The 21,223-nt window shown below is 46.3% G+C and overlaps 2 protein-coding genes across 10 annotated transcripts; one reads left to right on the top strand and one right to left on the bottom strand.

Annotated features, from left to right (window-relative positions):
* Nucleotides 1–121: 121 nt before the first annotated feature.
* Nucleotides 122–4,031, top strand: tmem165 (transmembrane protein 165). The gene is made up of 6 exons (XM_011614547.2): nucleotides 122–458; nucleotides 783–1,008; nucleotides 1,084–1,259; nucleotides 1,670–1,852; nucleotides 2,149–2,254; nucleotides 2,341–4,031. The coding sequence occupies exons 1-6, from the start codon at nucleotides 306–308 to the stop codon at nucleotides 2,418–2,420; spliced, it is 924 nt and encodes a 307-aa protein (XP_011612849.1). The 5' UTR covers nucleotides 122–305; the 3' UTR covers nucleotides 2,421–4,031.
* Nucleotides 4,032–4,218: 187 nt separating this feature from the next.
* On the bottom strand, nucleotides 4,219–20,779 carry clocka (clock circadian regulator a). 9 transcript variants are annotated; one of them, XM_029827836.1, is made up of 23 exons: nucleotides 20,518–20,779; nucleotides 14,035–14,174; nucleotides 12,973–13,185; nucleotides 12,792–12,889; nucleotides 12,579–12,638; nucleotides 11,694–11,842; nucleotides 11,488–11,579; nucleotides 11,319–11,408; nucleotides 11,065–11,185; nucleotides 10,860–10,973; nucleotides 10,669–10,787; nucleotides 10,209–10,291; nucleotides 9,532–9,638; nucleotides 9,305–9,452; nucleotides 8,836–8,911; nucleotides 8,620–8,764; nucleotides 8,447–8,547; nucleotides 8,244–8,348; nucleotides 7,751–7,909; nucleotides 7,375–7,584; nucleotides 7,101–7,285; nucleotides 6,645–6,936; nucleotides 4,219–6,530 (listed from the first exon to the last, which is right to left on the bottom strand). In XM_029827836.1, the coding sequence occupies exons 4-23, from the start codon at nucleotides 12,809–12,811 to the stop codon at nucleotides 6,324–6,326; spliced, it is 2,583 nt and encodes an 860-aa protein (XP_029683696.1). In that variant the 5' UTR covers nucleotides 12,812–12,889; nucleotides 12,973–13,185; nucleotides 14,035–14,174; nucleotides 20,518–20,779; the 3' UTR covers nucleotides 4,219–6,323. The 9 variants fall into 9 exon arrangements, with proteins under 9 accessions (XP_029683696.1, XP_011612852.1, XP_011612851.1 ...); XM_011614550.2 differs by lacking the exon at nucleotides 20,518–20,779 and adding an exon at nucleotides 20,190–20,413 and having other exon boundaries at nucleotides 8,244–8,345; XM_011614549.2 differs by lacking the exon at nucleotides 20,518–20,779 and adding an exon at nucleotides 20,220–20,410.
* Between the last annotated feature and the right edge of the window lie 444 nt (nucleotides 20,780–21,223).

Raw genomic sequence — 21,223 nt, forward strand, 5'->3', positions numbered from 1 at the left:
TTTAACTGCTAATTGACGCACAACGCTTTTACGTAACATTTACTGTTCAGCTGACCAATCACTGTGGCAACGTCGACGTCTGACGTCACGATTCTATCCGGCCAATCAACACCGCACGCATACTCTGACTTCCGCCTTTGGCTGGCTCGCGGCGTCGCTCTGTTTTGTGACGTGTGATTCGATAAGAGTTCCTGAATTTGTGCGGGTCGTTACTATGAAGTTGGCCGCTTTTTTGTGGATAATATCGAGCGAATTCAAGTAAAAGCACATCGCAGCAGTCGTCAGGCAGGATATCGGGAGCAATAATGGCTCTCTCGGTCGGCAGAGGAAATGGAGGGACGCACAGAACAGTGATAAGCTACTTGTTTCCGCTCGCCGTCGTGTTGTTGTTGACGGTCGGAGTTGTGGCTGTTCCAGAAGAGCAGAACGCAGCGGCCCAAGTGCAGCCCCAACAACAGGTAGCTTTATCGAGCATCTCGTTTTAGTATTCCGTTTTTAGCGCCGGTGGAATGGCTGCTCTGACTCCGGATGCTAGCACCACCGAGCTAGCCCGCACATGCTAACCGAGGCGTCGGTTCCGGGTGTAAGGTTAGCCCAAGTTGGCCTGACATTTACGGCACACTTTACAAAGCAAATATTTAAATTAGATAGCATCCCTGTCCGCGTGAAAAGGCTACGCCGGCGTGTCAGTATGTAAAGATAAATCGTGTCTTCATTGCAAACCTGCAAGTTTGCCTTTTTCTCAATCACTTGGCCCACTCATTGTTTTTTCTTCTTTGCAGAAAGCGTCCCCTCCCCAGCCAGTGAACCCGGTGTTTTCTGAAGATGAGTCCAGCAAGGGAAACTCGGGGTTCATCCATGCCTTCGTGGCCGCTATTTCTGTCATCATCGTGTCGGAATTGGGTGACAAGACCTTCTTCATTGCAGCTATTATGGCCATGCGTTATAACCGCCTGGTGGTGTTGACCGGGGCCATGCTGGCCCTGGGAGTCATGACCTGTCTGTCTGGTTAGTGAAGAGGCACTTGCTTTCTCCTTGCACTCTTCTCTCAATTAAACACTCACTCACTCATCTGTCTTTCAGTACTGTTTGGATATGCCACCACCATCATCCCCAGAATCTACACATACTATGTGTCAACTGCTCTATTTGCCATTTTTGGGATACGGATGCTGAGAGAGGGGCTGAAAATGAGCCCAGACGAAGGTCAGGAGGAGCTGGAGGAGGTGCAGGCAGAGATCAAGAAGAAAGATGAAGAGGTAAAGCTAATCTCCCCTCTTAAACCTTGACAGATTCGAATACATCCCCCCGGCACAAAACACATCATGACTACGAATCGCGCTCGTCCCCAAATGTACCTCGTACTTAGCACTTGTTTTTAAAAATGATGTTGAGTTTCCCAATCAGTGACCGTTGCCTGGGGTTGTGAAGAGAAGTTGCATTACCCCCACTTCTCTAAAACGGACCTACCCATATTTGACACATCTTAAGATGGCCATTTCCAGTTTTGCCCCTCTTGGTTTTAACGTTGCGTCGGTGCCTTTTACGAAGAGGTTGTGACTCGCAGGAATCAAGTTTTTACTTTAGAATGAGTAGCATTTTTAGGTGACACTTTATGACCAGAATTACTGTAACAACTCGGTGTATAAATGACGGCTGATCTCTGCAGCTCCAGCGATCCAAACTGGCCAACGGGACTCCAGATATTGAAGCTGGATCAGGGGCGACCGTTCCACAGACTAAGTGGTACAGCTTCATCTCGCCCATCTTCATCCAAGCGTTTACCCTCACCTTCCTGGCAGAGTGGGGGGACCGCTCTCAGCTGACCACCATTATTCTCGCCGCACGAGAGGTCTGTTACATTTCAGCAGTCGCTGCGTTAACTTGTGTTTACGTATGTTTTGCGATTGTTAACAATGATGTGTGTAAAGATTTTTGAAATCTGCCTCCCACATGATCGCAAATGTATTAAATACACAAGCGTTGAGACGGAGGTCCTTATAGATAGTTGCCTCCTGTATGTCGAACCTGGGTGGCCTAGACTCCTTTGTGTGTCTCTTTGAAAGCAGACGGAAGGCTTTCACCACCCCCGTGCGTTGGTTATTTACATACGCAGGATCAGTCAACCTTGTTTTTCACGTTTCCCAGGATCCCTTTGGGGTTGCTGTAGGTGGAACGCTGGGACACTGTCTGTGTACAGGACTGGCCGTGATAGGGGGGAGAATGGTGGCCCAGAAAATATCTGTCAGAACAGGTGAGCTTTTAAAACAATCCTACATGGAACATGCCCCCCCCCCCCACCTCCCCAATAAAAATGTTTCTCTTTCTCCCCCTCTTTAGTTACAATCATCGGCGGGATCGTTTTTCTGGCCTTTGCTCTGTCCGCCCTTTTCTTCAAACCAGACGCTGGAATCAATTGAAGAGAGAGAGACTCGGTTTTTCTCTGTAAATATGTGGAAACGTAGTTGACATAGCGAACTGTAGTGTTGGAGTGGAACCTGTGGAGCCGAGGGCTGACGTCCTGCTCTGGCCTCCTGAGCAGCCTCTGTCGCACTAGTTTCTAACACAGCAATAACAGTGTTAATCATTTTATTACCATTAAGTTATATTTTACAAGAGCCTCGCTGCAGCGGCCAGCACGGGCTCGCAGAGCTGAGCTGTTTCCTGGGAATGAGAGAGAAATGTGCAGAATTCTGGGTGAAACCGAACTCAGATGTGTTCAAAGCAAACCTGTGTAGAGAAAGCAGTGCTGCAGAGGCTGGCCGGGAGAGCAGAGCACAACCGGAATCCTACCAATGACGACGACCCGATTGTTACTGGTTTCTGCCCTCTCACCCGTGGCCAAGACGACACGGCGGCTTGGAGCTCCCATCCAAACGTTTGCCTTTTTTTTTTTTTTTTTTTTGAAAACGCTAAACCGAACTTGGGTCACGAGTTCCAGTTTACTCAGGTGAATGCTGATGGAAACACGTGGAGCCTGCTGCTGGTTCCCTTCTGGTGGGTTTCCCAGCGGTGACCTCGTTACTTTATACCATAATGGCATTTAACTTACATGGGCCTCTTTTATGTCAGATTATGGTTTTGAAAGTGACCTCCGTCAGTGTTCACTGATCCCCAACAGCCCCACACAACAAACCCAGAGCTTGGCTACATGCTGTCGACTATATTTTGAGCTCCGTTTTTACTTGTGAGGTACCAACTGTTAAACACTCAAGGCTCAGGGTGAGATCGCTACACACCTCCACCGGTCCTCCCTCACCATCACTCCCTCTTCTGTATACGCCGTTTCAGTTCCCTGTCCGGATTTACGGACTGCATCAGGTACAGAGAAGATGAGGGTGTAGAAGTTGTTATCCGGTCTTGTTTCACCTGTAATATAATATTTATTCAGCTTCATTTTCTTTAAGGAACTTGAACCAGAACAGAGGAAATGAGGAAAACGTTTAGCTCATCGGGCCAAAGCTGTCAATATTTGACACAGTCGGCCAGCTGTGAAATACGTGAGAGGGATCAACTGATACTTCTGAACATCTGCAATAAAAGCATTTTTTTTTGGGATCTCTGCTTTTTAAAACAAATATTTCTGGTGTGTTTCAATAAACTCCACATGTGGTGGAACACGGTTTTGTTTTCAAATTCAAGGTTTGTAAATGATCCATGAGCCGCAAAATGAATGTTTTCATTTATGGTTTGGCCCACGACAAGCGATGCAGGCGATGCACATTGTGTGTTCAGCAGAAGTGTCTAAACCTGGGCAGCAGGGGGCGGTAGAGGCTGTGGTGGGTAGCTGAAGGAAACAAAGGGAGAGAAACATTTTGGGGGTGAAGTCAAATTTTCTATCTGGAATCATGAAACTGATTAATCAAAGAGATTATCTTCTTTACAACATGGTGTGTTTCTAGTGTGATAAAGCAGTTTTGAACACAAATGTTTGGTTTCTTACTTTTACAAATGTGAACACTGATAAAAGGATCAAATGGAATGAATTAGACTTGTTGAAAATTATAAAAAAACAAGCTTGTTTACAAGACATCTAAAATGTGTGTTCTTTCATTTGGGTGTCAGAGGTCAGATCCTTTACATAGATTCCTGAAACTATCAGCATTGAAGAAAATCGAAATTTAATTTAGTTAAATTTAAAACAAACATCCTCCTGTCCGTGACCAGAAGCTCACAGCTGACCTCAGAGCAGCAATAAAGACAGCAGTCTATGTTTATGTCACAGTTTATTCAGATCCTCCATGTTTTTATTACTGAATTTAATGAAGTTTGTCTAGGAAAATAAAGAATCCTTGCTAATGGAACACTGCCTTAGACCTGCTTTTGTTCCCATTTGCACAGTAGTGAATCCTGGTTCTGGACTGTTTGTTTTTTTTACTTAGTGTAAAATGTAAAGATGCAGATTAAACAAACACAAAGTGGGCTTTAAAATTGGGGAACGACATGCCGGGAGTGGCTCTTTGCATTTCCTGGTACCAGCCGAGTTGGTTTCAGGGATTAAAGAATTCCCAGATCAACCTGCTCTTCAGATTCGATTAGAGGGTTATCACACAAAGAAAGGGCCAATCTGGCCCAGGGCAGATTGGTTCATAAACCGACATTTGCGTCCCAATAGGAGTCAGGTCAACGTCTTAAATCATCAATTCCACACGGAGTCTGGTGTTGCAGTATGTTTGAGCTGTACCGCAACACAATAATAAACACAGGAGAGAATCCAATGTAACATGACAACCAAGAACCATAACAATCACAAGCATCATCATGAGAATTACCTCTAACAATTGTTAGTTTAATTTCCATAAACTGAGCTGGGAATGTCAGAGCGTAAAACATCAATAGTAGTTTATTTTCAACCAGTAAAAATAATTACTTACACAACTGTATCCATCCTTGAAACAAAAACATGAGAACTCTGGTCCTTAAGCAGCGAGCAGCGCGCGAGCGCCAACGTCGGCCTCGCTTCTGCTCTTCATGGCCGACATGTTGCACGTTGGAGGTTTCACACGTTCGGGCGCCTCAAACGGAGGCTGTGAAATGAAATGAATCCGCATCACAGTGACAAATCAAATAAGCTCCTCGCCTAGATGCAGATCTGGGATGAGCTCCGTCACCTGACGCCATCTGAGGCTGTAATGGATCAGATGGTGAGGGGGCCGCCGGGCGCACCCGCTCAGACAGAAGGTGCAGGGATTTGTGCTGAGGATAAATACCAGCGGGACTCGATTCGGTTAAGACAGGCGTGTTCCACCATTCAAAGATACCTCAGGGTTCTACAAACACGGTCAGGTGGGTCGGGGATTCTAACAATGCTCAATACAGCAGGTGGAGGTAAAGATCCAGAACATGAGGCCTCTGCTGGTCTCCCACTTCCTATTAAAGCCCCTAAAGATGCATAAGTTGCATAGGACCGGAGGATGTCAGAGGAAGACGCTTCAGACTAAAGGGCGTCGGAGCTCTCTCTTTACACCGCTGATGGAAAAAGTGGCTGAAGAACTGTTCCAATCATGGCTCGACTGAGAACAAAAGCCAATTTAAGACTACGACTTGTTAAATATCAGGATGTTTAAGGCCCGGAGAGGCAGGCACAGCGCGCGGAGGGCGGGAACTCAGCTGGAATCCTTTAAATACCGATGTAAAAAAAAAGAACACGTGCTCGTTTATCTGAATTTGTGTAAAACTGGTTAGAGATCGAACAAACTGTGACAGGGTGAGCAGCACCGCCGCAGACTCACACAGGAGGTCAAACAAAAATGCGATTCCTCCGCTTTTGGGATTTTTTTTTTCTCAATAGAATGAGGGAAAATGTTTCCAAAGCTGCAAATAACAGACTATGCATTTCATGCATCATATAAAATATTATTTCTTTCCTTTTCATCGTATTTACATAAAATTACACAAATGTTCTGTACAATAAAAGTTCAATTTATACCACATTTTTAGAAATATCTTCTGACCCATAATTCTTTACAAGAAAAACAAGAACGAGAGAAAACACAACATGAGCCTCGGGCTTTTTTTTTTTTTGCAGGACGACTTTGAAGCCAGAAACTTCTCTGAAGTAACTGGAGACCTCTGCATAAAATAACCGGTGAGGGTGAACAGAGCACCCACCACTCATGCACGCGCACAATCACTCACACACGTATAGAGAGTGAGTCCAGAGAACAGGTGTGAGGGTCCGTCACAGGGAGCCCCGCAAGGGCCAGTCCTGGGTCCTCATCTGGTCTCAGAAGTGCAAATGGACTTAGAGGGAAGGATGCCACAGCGGCATAACTTCACGTTAGAGCCCTTCGTAGATCCTCCTGATGGCTGGTGGGCCTCGGCTACTGCGGCTGGGCGGCGGAGCGATCGGATAAACTGTCTCTGCGAGCCGACGCTTGTTTCTGCTGCAGCAGCGGCTGCTGCTGCTGAAGCTGCTGCAACTGCTGCTGCGGCTGCGCGGAGGCGGTGAAGGGACCCTGCTGCTGCAAAGGGAACGCCGCCTGCAGGATCAACTGGGTGGACTGGTTTCCATGAAGAAGGCGAGGAGCCTTCGGTGAAAACGGGAGAGAGCTTTGTGAGCTTGTGCTTGCATATTGATCAAACCTGCGCTAAGCAACAAATAAAGCTACAGAGTGAAATGTTTGCATCATCTGGAGAGTCACCTGTATGAACTGTGTTTGCTGCTGAGCCAGCGGTGCCTGCCCTGGCTGCATAGCTGTGACCTGGGGGGGTTGCTGCTGATGTTGCTGCTGCTGCTGCTGCTGATGTTGCTGCTGCTGCTGCTCCTGCTGCTGCAGCGGTTGTTGGGAAATGCTAATGGTTTGAGCCTGACCCTGCTGGGAAGCAAAGGCCGTCACCACTTGGCCCATGAACATGGTTGTGGGTACCATGACGGCTCCGCATGCCATCTGCCCTGTCACCAGCTTGGTGAGCAGCTGAGGACCAGCAGGAAACCTTTCAGAACCAGGAAGGAAGGTTGTCTTTATTTTCATCACAATCTTCAAGGAAACAGTGATTAGCATGGTGGCACAATTAGAATCACCACACCCCTCCAGCTCATACCTAATTCTTTTTTTTTTTTTTAATTTTTGCTGAACCATGAAAATGAGGCCGCAAACCTAATCTGAGCCGCGTGGTCCTGTGCAAAAGTAGCCACGGCGGGGGTGTTGGGTCCAGGATTCTGAGCCAGGCTGGTGGCGATCTGGACCACATTAGCGGCGCTCTGCTGCGGGATCATCATCGTGTTGTAGAGCGATGCGGGGAGATTTTGTTGAGGCTGCAGTGTGAGAGATGAGCGCTGAGACTGAAAGACACCCACAGAGACCCAGCGTGATTCCAAACGTCATTCCTGTTGGAATGTGGTTAATGGAGCGGTCGTACGGCTCTTCTAACCTGTGCGTGGGCTGTGTTCTTCTCCCTCAGCAGCGTTTGTTGCTGGGACAGGGGTTGGACAGGATGTGGCTGCTGTATGCTGTTCTGTAGAGGCCCCGTGGACACCACCTGGCCGTGCATGCCGAGCGTTCCCCCCTGCTGCACCGCGTTCCCCGCAGACATCTGAACTGAGCTCAGGTTTACTTCTTCAGCTCCCTTCTGCAGGAACATCTGAAACCAACAGTGCAGTGCGTGAGCCCCTCTGAGATTTGGAAGAGCAAAACATCTGGCCAGGCAGTAAACAAAGGAGCCTGAAAACAAACAAAGCCGCGGCCGACCTGCCGGGGGGTACAGGTCGTTCCGGGTTTGCTCACACGTTCTTTAGCGACACGCTCACCTGCAGGCTCTGACCCTGGACTCTCTGGAGCTCCTCCTGGATCTGATGCAGTTCATCCTGCTGCCGCTGAATGTTGGCCTCGATCAGCCGCGTTCTCTGCTCCAGCTGTTCTTTTATATTTTGCATGGCCTCGAGTTGGCTGCAGAACTGCACCATTGACTGTCAAACAAGGAAAGGCCATTTTTACTCATGTTGTTGTTACTCAATCAGGCTCAATCAAGGAAAATTTGTACTTTTTTACATTTTAAATTAGTTTTGTTGGGGTTTTGGTTTTATTACAAACTCATTCCAAAAAAACCTGTAAACGTGACAAAAATGTGTGTGTATGTTTCGTGTGTGTGGGCTAAAATGAGTCAAATTTGATTTCTAGCACTGAACGACCCAGATGTGACCTTCGGACCGATGCACAAATCAGAGTGGATCTGAGGCCTGTTGCACGTATCCAGCCAGGCCACTTGAATGTCGAATTAGAGTGATTGAATAAATGTCTTACTTGGCCACTGGTCTGCACTTGCTGTTGCGACTGTTGTGGCTGCGGCTGCTGGGCAACCATGGTCGGTGCCAAATTCTGTCCTGTGTTTTGAGAGCTCATCGACTGCTGATAGGAGAACAACAAAGACAGAGGACACTTCAGAGGACACTTCAGAGAACAGTGGGTGGTGTCTCAGAGAGCCTGCGACTCTGGTGCTGACTGACCTGACTGCTGATGGACGACCTTCGCTGTGATGTCATCTCCACAGCGGAGACAGACTGGCGACCCGGTGTACTCCGGTCACCCTGAATCTTCATCTGAGACGCTGAGAACACAAAAGGACCAAACATGTTCAACTGAATCACTGTGTTTGTACTGACCTATTGTGTTGACTTACATGTGGGGTCCGACACCGCGGTGTGAGAGGATTTGCGTGAGCTGCGGGATGACGCCGAAGGCGTCCGACTGCGGTTGAAGCGGTCGAGAACCTCCTTCAGGCTGGAGGTGTTGAGCTGGGACTCGGACCCTGAATCCTGGGATTGCTGTGATGGTATGAGGACATGTGAGCTCCAATACAACACGGATTCCCCACAGCATCCTGGAACAGTCTCACCTTCTCTGCCGTCATCTCAGGTTGGGATTCTTCTATACCGAGCTCTCTGCGTTGCTCCGCCCTCACCTCAGCATAGCTGTAGGGGGAAAACTGGGAATAAGTTACACACCCACTTTACGTGACGGATTATTATGGCCTTTGTGCTTCAGATGAGTCAGTTAAGAGTTAACGTTACTAAATATTTGTAAGTTTGCCGTGTCCCATACTGGTTTTCAGATTTATATTGATCCTTTAAGAATCATCTGTCATTAAACTGCTTGAATTTGGTTGATTTGCAAAGACCTTCAAAGCTTTTAACTGGTTTGTGCTGAATCATCTTTGTTCCTGTAGAGTTGTATGAATGAATTAAGTCAACACGCACTCCCCCACCCAACTCAAAAATGCTTTTGTAACCGCCAACGGCTCAATCACCCCATCGTGATTGACATGATTATTACAGGTGGGATGTATAACAGCAGCATCCACATACCTAACGACAGTGTGTGTGCAGACAATAAACTCTGGCCTGGAGTTCCACTGGTGATAGGTGATGTAGTAATGTGTCTGAAGCCAAATCCACTGTTGCCCTTTGGTGAGAAATCTGTAGTAGCAGGACTTTCCTTTACCATATTGCATTACTGTGGGGATGCAGCAAAACAAGGTGAGTGATGTTCAAGCCAAAAATAGAGCTTTAAACACCCGCAGAAACGTACTCACAGTGCTCGTGACATTTGGCCAGGATCTCTAGATCATCTACATGGTAATAGTCATATCCTGACGTACCCAGCACCTCAAAGGGGAGGTAACCTATGATAGGAGGAGCTCTGGGCAGAGAGAAGTTATTAATGAGATGAGTTCCCGCTACAACTTCCTCTCCGAGACTTATCGCTCGACATCTTAGGAAGTCAATCGTAGGAAGTCATAAAGTTAGCAAACTCACTATGAACCGAAGGTCAACTCAGGCAATAAAGGGATAAGACTACAGTGTGTTTACCAAAGATATGCTGACATGATAATCTTAATAAAACATGTGCTGAGTGGCAGAGCTGAACTTTGGTCACACCAAAATAAACAACAAAACAAGACAAACGGCGACGTCATAAGGCTGCTCTGAATCAGGAACATCAAATGTAAACAGTTAACCATGCGCGCCATTTCTCATCGGGACAGAACTGGTTGTGTTACAAATGATTTCAAACAATCATTCATCATTCCAATTACTGTTAGTCACGACTAGCTAAACAAGTTACAGTCATGTGCTTCTACAGTGGTATGTTGTTTATATCGTACTGAAACAAAAAGACATGACTGCACCTTCAATAAAACACACACAACAGAGAAGCACACACACACTGTGACAGATTGAGAAGCGCACATCAAAATGAAGAACGTACCTGTGGTCTAAGAAGAGAAACTTCCACTCTAAACTATGTCTGGAGGTAAATTCCTCATTAGGTTCCTCCACAGTGCACATCTCCTGTGAGGGATAGAGGTCAATGTGCAGGATGTGTTTACGAATAGTTAAGAAAATGTACACTATGGAAATGTGTCACGAGTTAAGAGGTATCATTTTTAGAACGCCCGGCCAATTTTTAACAGACTAAAATCAGCAGTACTCTAACTCAGCGTTAATAAAAGGATTTCACATAGTGGGGAACACTCCAAAAAGAAATTAGGCTACAAAGTGTTTTTCAGAGCTTGCCAAAAGCAGCAACAGGGGTCTGCACATAACAGATTTCCTGAGCTGACTGGACACTTGTGACTGATCTGTCCTAATTAGAGTAGTTTATTTTAAATAGTGAGGCAGGAATCCAAATATAATAGACTGTGGAGTGAAAAACAGATTATACGTACTTTGATAAACTGCGGCTTGGCGAGCCTGACGGTTGCTATGAGACACACTCTCTCTTCAAAGGCAGACTGAAGCGATCGCTGGATCACCCCTTCAAAACCGTTCTGGGTACAGTTAGGCACTGGCGGAGAGCAGACGCGGCGCTTAAGAGGAGGAAAGATCGTCTCCTGTGGTGCAAAGTCCTGCCACTCACCATTATTCAGGGACTTGAAGTTTCCAATAAATTTGACATATTCATACACGGGCGGCTCCTTGGGGTCAATCGTCCCTCGGAGCATGTGGCAACAAAACTCCAGCTGATTTTTTGCTGGGAAAAAAGGCAGAATCGCATCGATACCGGATAAAAAGTAGCAAAAATCGAAGTACGGTAGTTTAATTGGTCTTAAAAGTTGACATACTTTTTAAATATTCAGGTGACAGTGTCTCTCCTTCCATGATATGAGAGGACAGAGCCTTATATACTTCTGAATGTTCACCAGCAGGCAAGAAGTTCAACAGGTTCTGGTCAACAAGGTCAGACTGAAATGCACCACATACCGTTAAATTCTGTAGGATATGTCAAACTAAAATACCAATATTATCAACACAGAATCTTAAGGTTGGCATGAAAAGAATTAGCTACATGCTCATGAGTGATTCAGATTATACTCACAGGTAAGTGTTCAAGTAGGGATGTCACACTCTCAGACGCATAGATTATATTCCCATCAGTCATTATTGCGAGGAAAAAGCCATCTAAAGCCTGACAGAAAACAATAGTCTCTTTAAAACACAAGCACCCACAGCCCTGTTCGTAGTTCAAGACGGTTCAGAGCTCCCACCTCCAGCATCAGCTGGGTGAACTCTTCATTACTAAGAAAAGGAGGCTTCCAGTCTGGTCTGATCTCAGTGGACTCTGACTGAGCAGCGATTTCTGAAAAGAGAAAAAAGAAAAAAAAGGGTTCAGGTACAGGTCAAGACCAAACACGCACCACTTTCCAGGTTTTCGTCCAAACAAAAAAAAAAAAAGAGGATTTGGATGCCTCACCTTTGTGTTTGTGCAAAAAGTCAATGCTGTTCTGTAAAATAGTGGATTTGTCCATCTTGCGGGTGTTGCCCGGCAACATGGTGCCCAGCTCCTTGATAAGGACATTGAACTGATCTCTGCGTTTCTTCTCAGACTTATTACGGGAAACACTGCAGGTTTAGAAACATCAAACTTAACAACACCAAAAAACGAGAGCAGCCTAAGCTACATGACAACTAAGGTAATTCTAATTAAATAGTTGCTCTTGACGATCATAATTTGAGTACTGAATATAGGCATTATGACAAGAATACTTGTAAAAACATAAATAAAGGAGAAAATGGGTCACAACGCTCTGATGATGGTGCTGCTTTTTGAAAGGCATCAATACATATACACATCTCGGTTTAAAACAGGTGAGAAGGTTCTTATTATATAAGCATCAATACCCACAAGGAGCTCTAAATTTTAGGTCAGAAGGGGTCGGTTCTGCTCGATAAGAGGTGGAATAAACGCTTGTTTAAACAGTTGTTCATGACAAACTACAACTGGGGTTGAACAAACACCAAGGTTTTGATGAGGCGCCATTCCCGAACATGTGAAACACACCAACACATCCTCCCCCAACGGAACATGTGAATGCATTTCTGCATCCACCCATGCACGGAACATCCACACAGCGTGAAGCTTGCAGGGTTCCTCATGCTCATCAGGAGTGATATCCATTTGTGATCATACGCACACGGACGGGCTTCAGTGTTTATGTGAAAGGCAAATTACCATACAGACAGCACAGACCAGGGTCAAATCAACCACTAGAGAACCACGGATCAACTACAGAGCCACAGTCCTCCTGTTTAGAACCATTGCTGGCAGCGATTCTCGACATAAAGATGAGCAGCTCACCGTTTTGCTTTGTCCTTCTCATCTTCTTCCATTAACCCATCAATGATACTGCTGTCATCCCTGCAAGGCATGAGACAAGGCTGCAAAATCCATCCATGAATATTCTCAGGAGCGCCAACGGACCTTCGAATGCTCGGTTTCTGCTCCCGTTTCTTTAGAAATTAAATCGGCTTAGAAAATAAGTAGAGAAAGAGAAAAAAACGTCCCACTCACCGGTCAATGCTCGATGTCATTTTTTTTAATCCTTTCGCTCAGGGTCGCAGTGGTGGAGAGAGAACTTTTAACCGTGAGGTAGACATTTGTAAATACACCTGGGAGGAGAACACACACCGACTGAGCGCAACAGCTTCACCGCCTCCTGATTCAAATCACGCAACAGAGAAAAAACAAAAACCTCAGCTTACTGACAGTACAGCCAGTCCTGCGAGAGGAAGTGAAATAGGCTGCTGGACGCTGGAGGCTGCGAGGACGCCTTGGTGATGCTGGGGCTCCGCGGGTCCTGGAGGAGAACCGCTGAAAGTTGCCTCGAGTGGACGGCGGAGAGATGGCGGGGGGGTTTTCAGAGACTGTTTTCGGCTGTTTTGGGTGTGGTACATGGCAGCGACATCTGGGTTGATTAGACATTTAGAGCAAATCACCTTCGGTGAAATGACTGCTCTTGTAATTGTGTCTCACTTAAAACCTCATCAGGTCAACTGACTTATTACTCGTCAAAACAACAAGAGGAACCGACCACAAATGCAGACTGTCTCATTTCCTCTACGTCTCCATGGTAATTACATTATTTACCTCATAAACATTCCTCTACCCTTTTTACTTCATTCACCCATCACTATCAGCGGTCGAGTAGAGGCTAATCAATAGAGTCAATAACATACTGTATGTATATTTACACATGAGATAAATCCCAGTATATCAGCAGAGACCTACATTTAGGAGAGGGGCCCTCCAGTCACGCAAGCTGAGGGTTGAATTACACCAAATGCTTGCTTCAAAAACAAAACCGCCATCATTTGAATATTCACACATGCAGAAACACTTGGGAGAAAAATTAGTGGGAGCAGAAGGTCTGTCTGGTGACTTTCAGCCCTTCTGTGGTATTTTCCCTGCTCACTGCATGTGACGCTTCTGACACAATTTTCAGAGAATGGGCTCTTTATCCTTTGTAAAAAACGAGGGGCCGGAGACATTTAAAGGTGCCGCGGTGGGAACTGTATCATAGTCTGTCTGCACCCCTGAAACGACACGGCTAAAAACAGAGAGAGGACGAGAGAACAGAAGACGAGTGAAGAGAAGCCTGGAGCGAGACACCAGCGACACGAGGGCTGCTAAACATTAACCAGCGACACTAGCGTGCTGGCACCAGTTGCTGGAGTTCTCTGAAACGCGGAGCGGCTGTTTTATAAGCAGGGGAGCAGAGGTTGTATAACTGTGATGTCATCTGTGCTTCACTGACCTGCTGGCCCAATGACCTACTTTCCTCCTCTTCCTCCCATCACAGCTCCAAAAGCAACACCTTTCTGTTCCTTTCAATAGCGCTGATCTCTCCGGCAGCACAAATCCTTTCAGAGGTGATCTTTCCTGCGTAACGGGCACCTTCAAAACAAAGGAAGTATGTGCGTCACATCACTGGACGGCTTTGGAGCGTCTTGTTTAACCTCAGAGTTGAGTATGCATCTGCAAACTTATTATTTAGTGTTCAGTTTACACAAGCCACTCGTTTTTTTTTTACCCAAACACAGAATTTAAAAACCCCCACTAAAAATGCATAATTTTCCTACTGCTGAACACACAGAGCTGCTGATCATCTGTGTGTGAGCGTGTGTGTGCGTGTTTGAATGCTCAGATGTAGGGCAGCAGAGCTCTGAGGATATGAGTCACTCTGAAGTGGATCTATGGCGCCGCTCGTCATGCACCCCACCGCACCCTGAGCCAAGATGCCAGCACAGCAGCGGAGTCAATGGGCAACGCCATAGCAACCACCTTCAGTGTGCATTGTAAAAAATACCCCTCCGGATTTCCTCATCAAGCTGGACACTTATAAGACCAAATCGGTTAAACCACAGTAAAGCTCTTTCTCATCTTTATTGTATTTCAACACTGAGTAATTGTGCGGTTTTAATGCTAAACTGAAAGTCGGACCTGAAAGATGAGGTCAACAGGTCTTGAAGCCGGTGCAGAAACTCCAATAATCGGACCTTTAGGTCATCTTCACACAATAATATGACTGCATATTTAAATCTGACTGCTAATGAGGGCAGAACCTAGTTGTGGTATGCAAATGTTGTCACAACTAGGCCACATGCCTTCAAAAACGAAACGCTGACTTCTTTATTTGATCCCTGCTGATTGCAAGATGAGCCATTCAGCCGTTGTTATTCTTGTTTCACTCAGCTTGTACCATTGTGTGACGCTGCCTAGTCGTAAATGTGAAGATATTGTTTAACCTTTGGCAACTGCTCTAACAACACCAAACGCAACCCGCAAATATTGGCTCGCTTACAAATCCCGCATCGGCATCGACCGCCCGAGCTTGACAAAACCGACCAGAACCTCCACTTTGGGCGCCCAGCTGTGTTTCCACTCAGCGCTCGCACCTCCACATAAACGGAGTCTTTGTTTTGCGTGTTCTCACCACAGCCCACAGACAGGAATGTTTGAGAGGCGAGCGGCGGCGTTTGGCAGGGGCCCCTCCGCTGCTGCCGGCCTCCTGTCCCGGCGGAGGAGGAACGCCGCCAGGGACCTCACGACGGTGCCAAACGGGTCAGAAAGTTCAAAATGACGGCTGGTAAAGAGGCGAGACCTATAGATGACAGTGGAAGCCATTACGCTGCACACCACTGGATTTTATGCAAATATAACACAACTTGAGCGCTACTGTGGGCTTCATTTGATGGCGTGATGATATTTTAGCTCTACAAGAACGAATCCAAAGATCTGTCCCCGCATCGCCATGGCAGCGTATATTGGAAGCAGATGGACCTCGGGCTGTTTATATCCCACAAAACCGCAATTTGTTCACCGGCAACGTCGGACGGCCGTTGAAACCAGCGCCGAGGGGTCCGTTTACTTCATGAAAGCGGACATTTCTGTAAAAATAGCTTCGATACAAGTCTCGTGGGCTCAGGTGGTCCCTGGTGTGCCTGTTGAATATTCTGCCATTAGTGAGAAAACTTTTGTGCTACAAATGCGTCGTGCCTCCGTTTCTCTAGATTATTCTGTAGAAACAGACAGAAACATACAGATTACATTCCATAAAGAACCCAAATCACAGATCGGTTTCTGGAAATGTCGCAACTATTTTCACAGCAATATGTTCTATCTCAACAAGACTGGGATCCCACCAGAGTCCAGGTCCACCTTACAGCTCATGAGGATGCATTATGGGTAATGCCGTCAGAGATGGGGGAAGAATATGGGGTTTTTCATCATTTGTGTGGCCTTGGTGGCCGCCTAAATTTAGTGTCGGCGTGTGATACAGTACTGCATGTGAAATATTTTAACAATCTGCCAGCATGTTCCTGAGATACGGGGGGTAAAAATAGCCTGCAGGAGTGTTCTGGCAAAACTCTGATGTCAGACTGAAGCTGAACATGGACCTCTGGGATATAAAGCATCAATTCCTCATTTTGACCGATTACACATCGTTCTGGCCTTTTTATCGTCAACATAATAAACAATACGCAATCTTGGAAATGAGAGTTTGACTCCTCCAAGCGGCTATCATAGCTGGGGCTAAAAATATCCAACAAAATATAGATGATCTTTTAAAGGTAGATCTTTACAATGGGCCCATTATTTACATGCACCGATGACCTGAGCCGCACTAAACATTCTGGAACCAACTAAAGAGGATGATATTGGCGCAGCAGATGAAGCCGAGATAAATGTGCGTCTTAATGGTGGAGCACAGAACTGGGTTATGACGGGGGCGCGCATGACGGCCACTGTGGATCAATGATGTGGCTGCTGACTGAAGTAAACAATAACTGATCTGTGTAGATCAATATTCTGTGCTCAGACGAATACGACAAAACTGAGCCTAACGACACTTAAGTAGCTCAGGAAGCTGAACTGTACCCTGAGAGAACGGTGGAGACCACAGGCTGCAGTCTGAATACAGCCTCCACAGGAGCCTGCGAGCTCCTGCAGACACACCATCTAACCTGCACCAAGAGAACCAGGAGCTCCATTTACTAATGAGCGGTTTGGTGCTCAAGGAACTCACATTACTGAATCAGAACTAAAACATCTGGGTCACCGTGAACCTCCCACAGCACTGCGGAATCACAGCGGAATCAACACTCCACAATCCCGAGTCCCAGCGCTCAGCTGCTGAGGAAGTTCTACTTTTAGAACATGAACACACCACGTATTTGCTTCCCCCCCGAGCGCGTCTAATTAACTGTTCCACACGTCCTTGTTATTAATCAGCACTAGCACAGAGCACTTTAAAGCCCTTTTCATAGCTGCGACCTTTACTTCACTGTCAGAAGACGGCACTCCTAAACTATCGTACATTCAAATGCTAACCAAAGTGTTCAGGACTTCAAGGAGTCTGGATATGTTCTTTCAACATACTGGAGGCAGTCTGGGTATCTCATCTAGGAATAGCATGGAATTCTCCACGCTCATCTCCTCCAGCTAGGCCTTGATGAGGGAAAATATATTTCTGATTTCTGGGGCTTGAACGCAACAAAAAAACCGAAACACATCCACCAATCTCTTCTCCAGTTTTAGTTATCAGCTAGAAATGAAAGTTAAGGTCACATTAGTCTTCCTCAAATCACCTGGACGTTCCCCCAGGAAATGAGCCTTGTGCTATAAAACACATGATAACTCAGGGTAACCTCCAGGCGCCATAGTAACCCTGTGACAAATCAAACATAAACAGCACAGCATCAGATCCAAACCCATCCTCCACGCTTGCAGCGTTTAGCCAAATACCATCGCTTCTTTCCTTCCCTTTACTGGATGGCAGAAATCCTCTCGGCTCTCAGAGGGAGGTCGGCCCGACGGAAGCGCTCCTTTTCTCCTCGGTGGCGGCTCACGGTTGGAAAAGGAAAACACTTTTAAAGGCGTTCATTGATGGCTTTAATACAAAGATTGGAAGCGTGTTCTGGAGCAGAACCTCGCGCCACACGGCGTAAATCAGCCAAAGCTTCCAGCAAAAGGCTCCGTAGCTGCGGCCGACAAATCAAGCAAAGGCTGACAGACCCGGGAAATGCTTACGCTGTTGAAACACATCATCCCCCAGAAACGTGCAACATGGAACACTCATACGTGGCGCGCTCCTGTACTCCTGATCCGCTCTGCAGTTACTCAAACGCATCGTGCTTTCACAACCCTGCTAGTCAGCTTCTCCTTTTCAATGGCTAAATTTACAAGAAGCCTTTCGGCCCCTCTTGAATTCCACCATAACAACACAAAATAAAGAGACTGCGTGCAGCAACACACCCGTAGAAGCCTTTAAATCGATGACCGGCAGTAACTGTCTCAATAGCCTCAAGTGGAATCATGATTATTTTTTTTTTAAAGAGATATTCTAAGCTTTTTCAGGCTGTGGTCAAAACCCAGACTAAATAGTGGTGACACTGGATTATCTGCTGCAGGGCCAGCAGCTGGAAATGTCAGCCTGTAGTCACAACAAACCTAATCCTGAACCAGCACACTTAATAGTTGTGATGATAGAGTCACGCGCCATCTCCCGTCTTTGAAAACAATGGTGCGCTCTTCTCCAGGTCGTGATCACTCATTTCTCACCATCTCACGTGCTGAGTAACAGCAATGAAACTGCACGCAACGTTTAGAAACAAAGCTTTTAAGCTCGTGATATCAAATCTGAATGACTGGAGCAAACCTGACCTGGAAAAAAAAGAGAGTTCATTACGTGTGTAAGGAAACACTACAGTCATCGATTGTGTAGCGCGATGTCAGGAGGAAGATACCCCTGAGGCGATGACGCACGGAGCTCACCCTTGAGCCGTGGAACGTTCCGTTTACATGTACAAGGACTTGACGACAATGCACAATTTTTTTTTTTTTTTAACCCAAGCTGTGCTGCAGAAGCCAAAGAGGGAACCGCCTCGGAACCCGGCACCCGAGGTTCTGAACCGCATCAGGTCACTGTAAAATGAAGACATGCGACGAACGCCTTCCATGTCGGACGACTCGGCGATTCAGGCTCCCTGCCGTGGTCCGAAACATCAGAGCTGAATCACACCTACAGCTGATATTTCATCAGGCAGCGCACGAGCAAATCTGTGATCGTGGATTCCGCCTCCTGCTCAAACCCGCCGCTGCTCTGCTGCCAAGAACGCCTGTTGCAATTTCCCATGGCAATAATATAGACAGACACATAACGCAATGAAATAAACTTGCAGAGTGTGAATGAATATGTAGATAATCACCCAAGTAATTAACAGTTGAAGGAAACCAAAGGAAAGGTGCATTCACTCACTCCCTGCAAGCAGTAAATTACATTAATATATCTCAAATGGCCTTTTTAAAAGGTTCAAGCAATATTTTTCTACTAATAATTAATACTGTGACAACATTTACTGACATTGCATCACTGTAAACTCAATAATGACAAAATGCTTAAGATCCAAACAGAAATTTCAACATGAGTTCAGCTCCAATTCGGACATCGGCACCTACATTACACCCTGTAAACATATGAAGTTTGTTATAACCCGCTGTTATAACTCGCTCATGTAGTGTAACAGGTCGTGTTGCAACAATCCAAGCTGTAATAATCCTGGTCTGCTTCAGTGATCGTGTGCAAACCACCAGGTTCAAACCTATGAAAGAGTGTGCACGCTTGAGTCATCAGAAGGGAAGTTGCAGAGAAAACTGCTGCAAGTGAGCCAGAAAACTATAAAGACCAAAATCAGGCCAACCACACCGTGTTTGACCCACAACCATCTGGCGAGAGATTCCGACATTTTGTCAACACGCCACAGATTGTTACTGCTATCCATGTCGTTGTCATTGCCATTTTATTACATTTAGATCATGTTTGATTGGAGGAGCCGGCATTCAAACAAACAACCTTCTGGAGACTTTTGACTGTGGGTCATAAGGAAGCGGTTTGTGCTCGTGTACGTGCACTAATTACTCTGGAATGCTTTGATAAGCAGTTACTCTATGAAATGCTCGTAAAAAGGGTGCACAAATGTATGTGGACCCATTATTACTTTTGGTGTTCAACCACCAACTTAGCGCCCATTTGCTCAGGTAAGTCGCTTCTTTAGCAACAGATTTGCAGAGATGAGACGGTAACGACAGGTAAGGTTACCAGGACAAGTGATCAATTAATTAGTACCGAGGATGAACTATACCTGTCAATAAACGCAGCGTACATTGCGAAGGGGGAATCATTAAGACGTTTTCGAATTGTCAAAAAAACAAACTGCCAGCGCACCTGATTCGAGCACAGCCGTCAAGCGTTAAACCCGAGAGCAGCACCTTCCTCCCGGGAGCCGGTGAAGCCGGTGAAGCCGGCCGGCAAACCGGCCAGTGATTGCTACAATGCTAACGCCACCTAGCTTCCTCGCTAGCGAGAATTTCAGCCGGAGAAACAACAGATTTAGAGTTTGCCACACTTACTGCGACATATGACAAATCCTGCCAAAGCACCTTTATCCGTCACAAATGTGGCAGCCGTGTTTTTCCCCCAACAGGAAGCGACTTTTAAACGTGACAGAGCGAAGACCCAACTCGCCCGCAACAGTCAACTGAATGTGTGTCAACCCACTTTTAGCCGAAGCTAGCTAGCGAGCTAGCATGCAATATTAGATAACAATGTGGGTCACCGGGCCTTTACCAGTCCCTGACACTCAGCCAGCAAAGGTTCCACTCGCAGCTGTACGTGCGCCAACAACACACGGAATCTGCAAACTAAACACAGGGTTAACCGCAAGGATAGCTCACTTACCCCGAACAGGCTGTCCTCTCATCGGGAAATCCCTGCAGCCAGTGGCCGCTAATGGTTAACTGCGTAGGGCTGAACGAGAGTTGGAACTGGAGCCAAAAAACACCAATAAACTCCGGTTATTGCACGGGAAGGCAGCCACCACACAGGGTGGTAATTATGCCACTGTCATCTTTATTGGTCTCCCTGTTGTCACACTAAGAGTAAAAATAAAGGCAACGTTGGGTCACGCGTTGACGTTTCATATAAAGCGAATGTTTACATTGGTTGCATATATAACATCGAATCCCCTCACATAAACATAACTATCGGGCAGTAGCTATAACCTCTATTGGCTATAACTGGTTTGAGTTCTCACTCTGGTTGACTTTTATAGTTTAGGGCTTTTGGTTTCGTTTAATCGGCTATCGGGTTATTTTCCCGTCGTCTCTATCCCTGGCGTGGTCCCCGTTTCCATGGCAACAGCCAAAGTGGCAATTGCAATTCCACATCTGACCGCTTGATTACATCTATTTTAAAGTGGCGCTGTTGTCGCACCAAACAGGCGTCATGTTATTCCGTCTATTATTGTCGCTGCCGAGGTCGAGACCGAGCGGAGGATAAAAACTTATCGTGATGTTCTTTCACCCATCATTCTGAATTTGTCCATAGTCAGTGACATGTGACACCTCGGCCACAATCCTTTACTAAGCCTTCATGGAAATTTTGT

This window comes from Takifugu rubripes, chromosome 20 (genome assembly GCF_901000725.2).
Source record: "Takifugu rubripes chromosome 20, fTakRub1.2, whole genome shotgun sequence".
In the NCBI taxonomy this organism is placed as follows: Eukaryota; Metazoa; Chordata; class Actinopteri; order Tetraodontiformes; family Tetraodontidae; genus Takifugu; species Takifugu rubripes.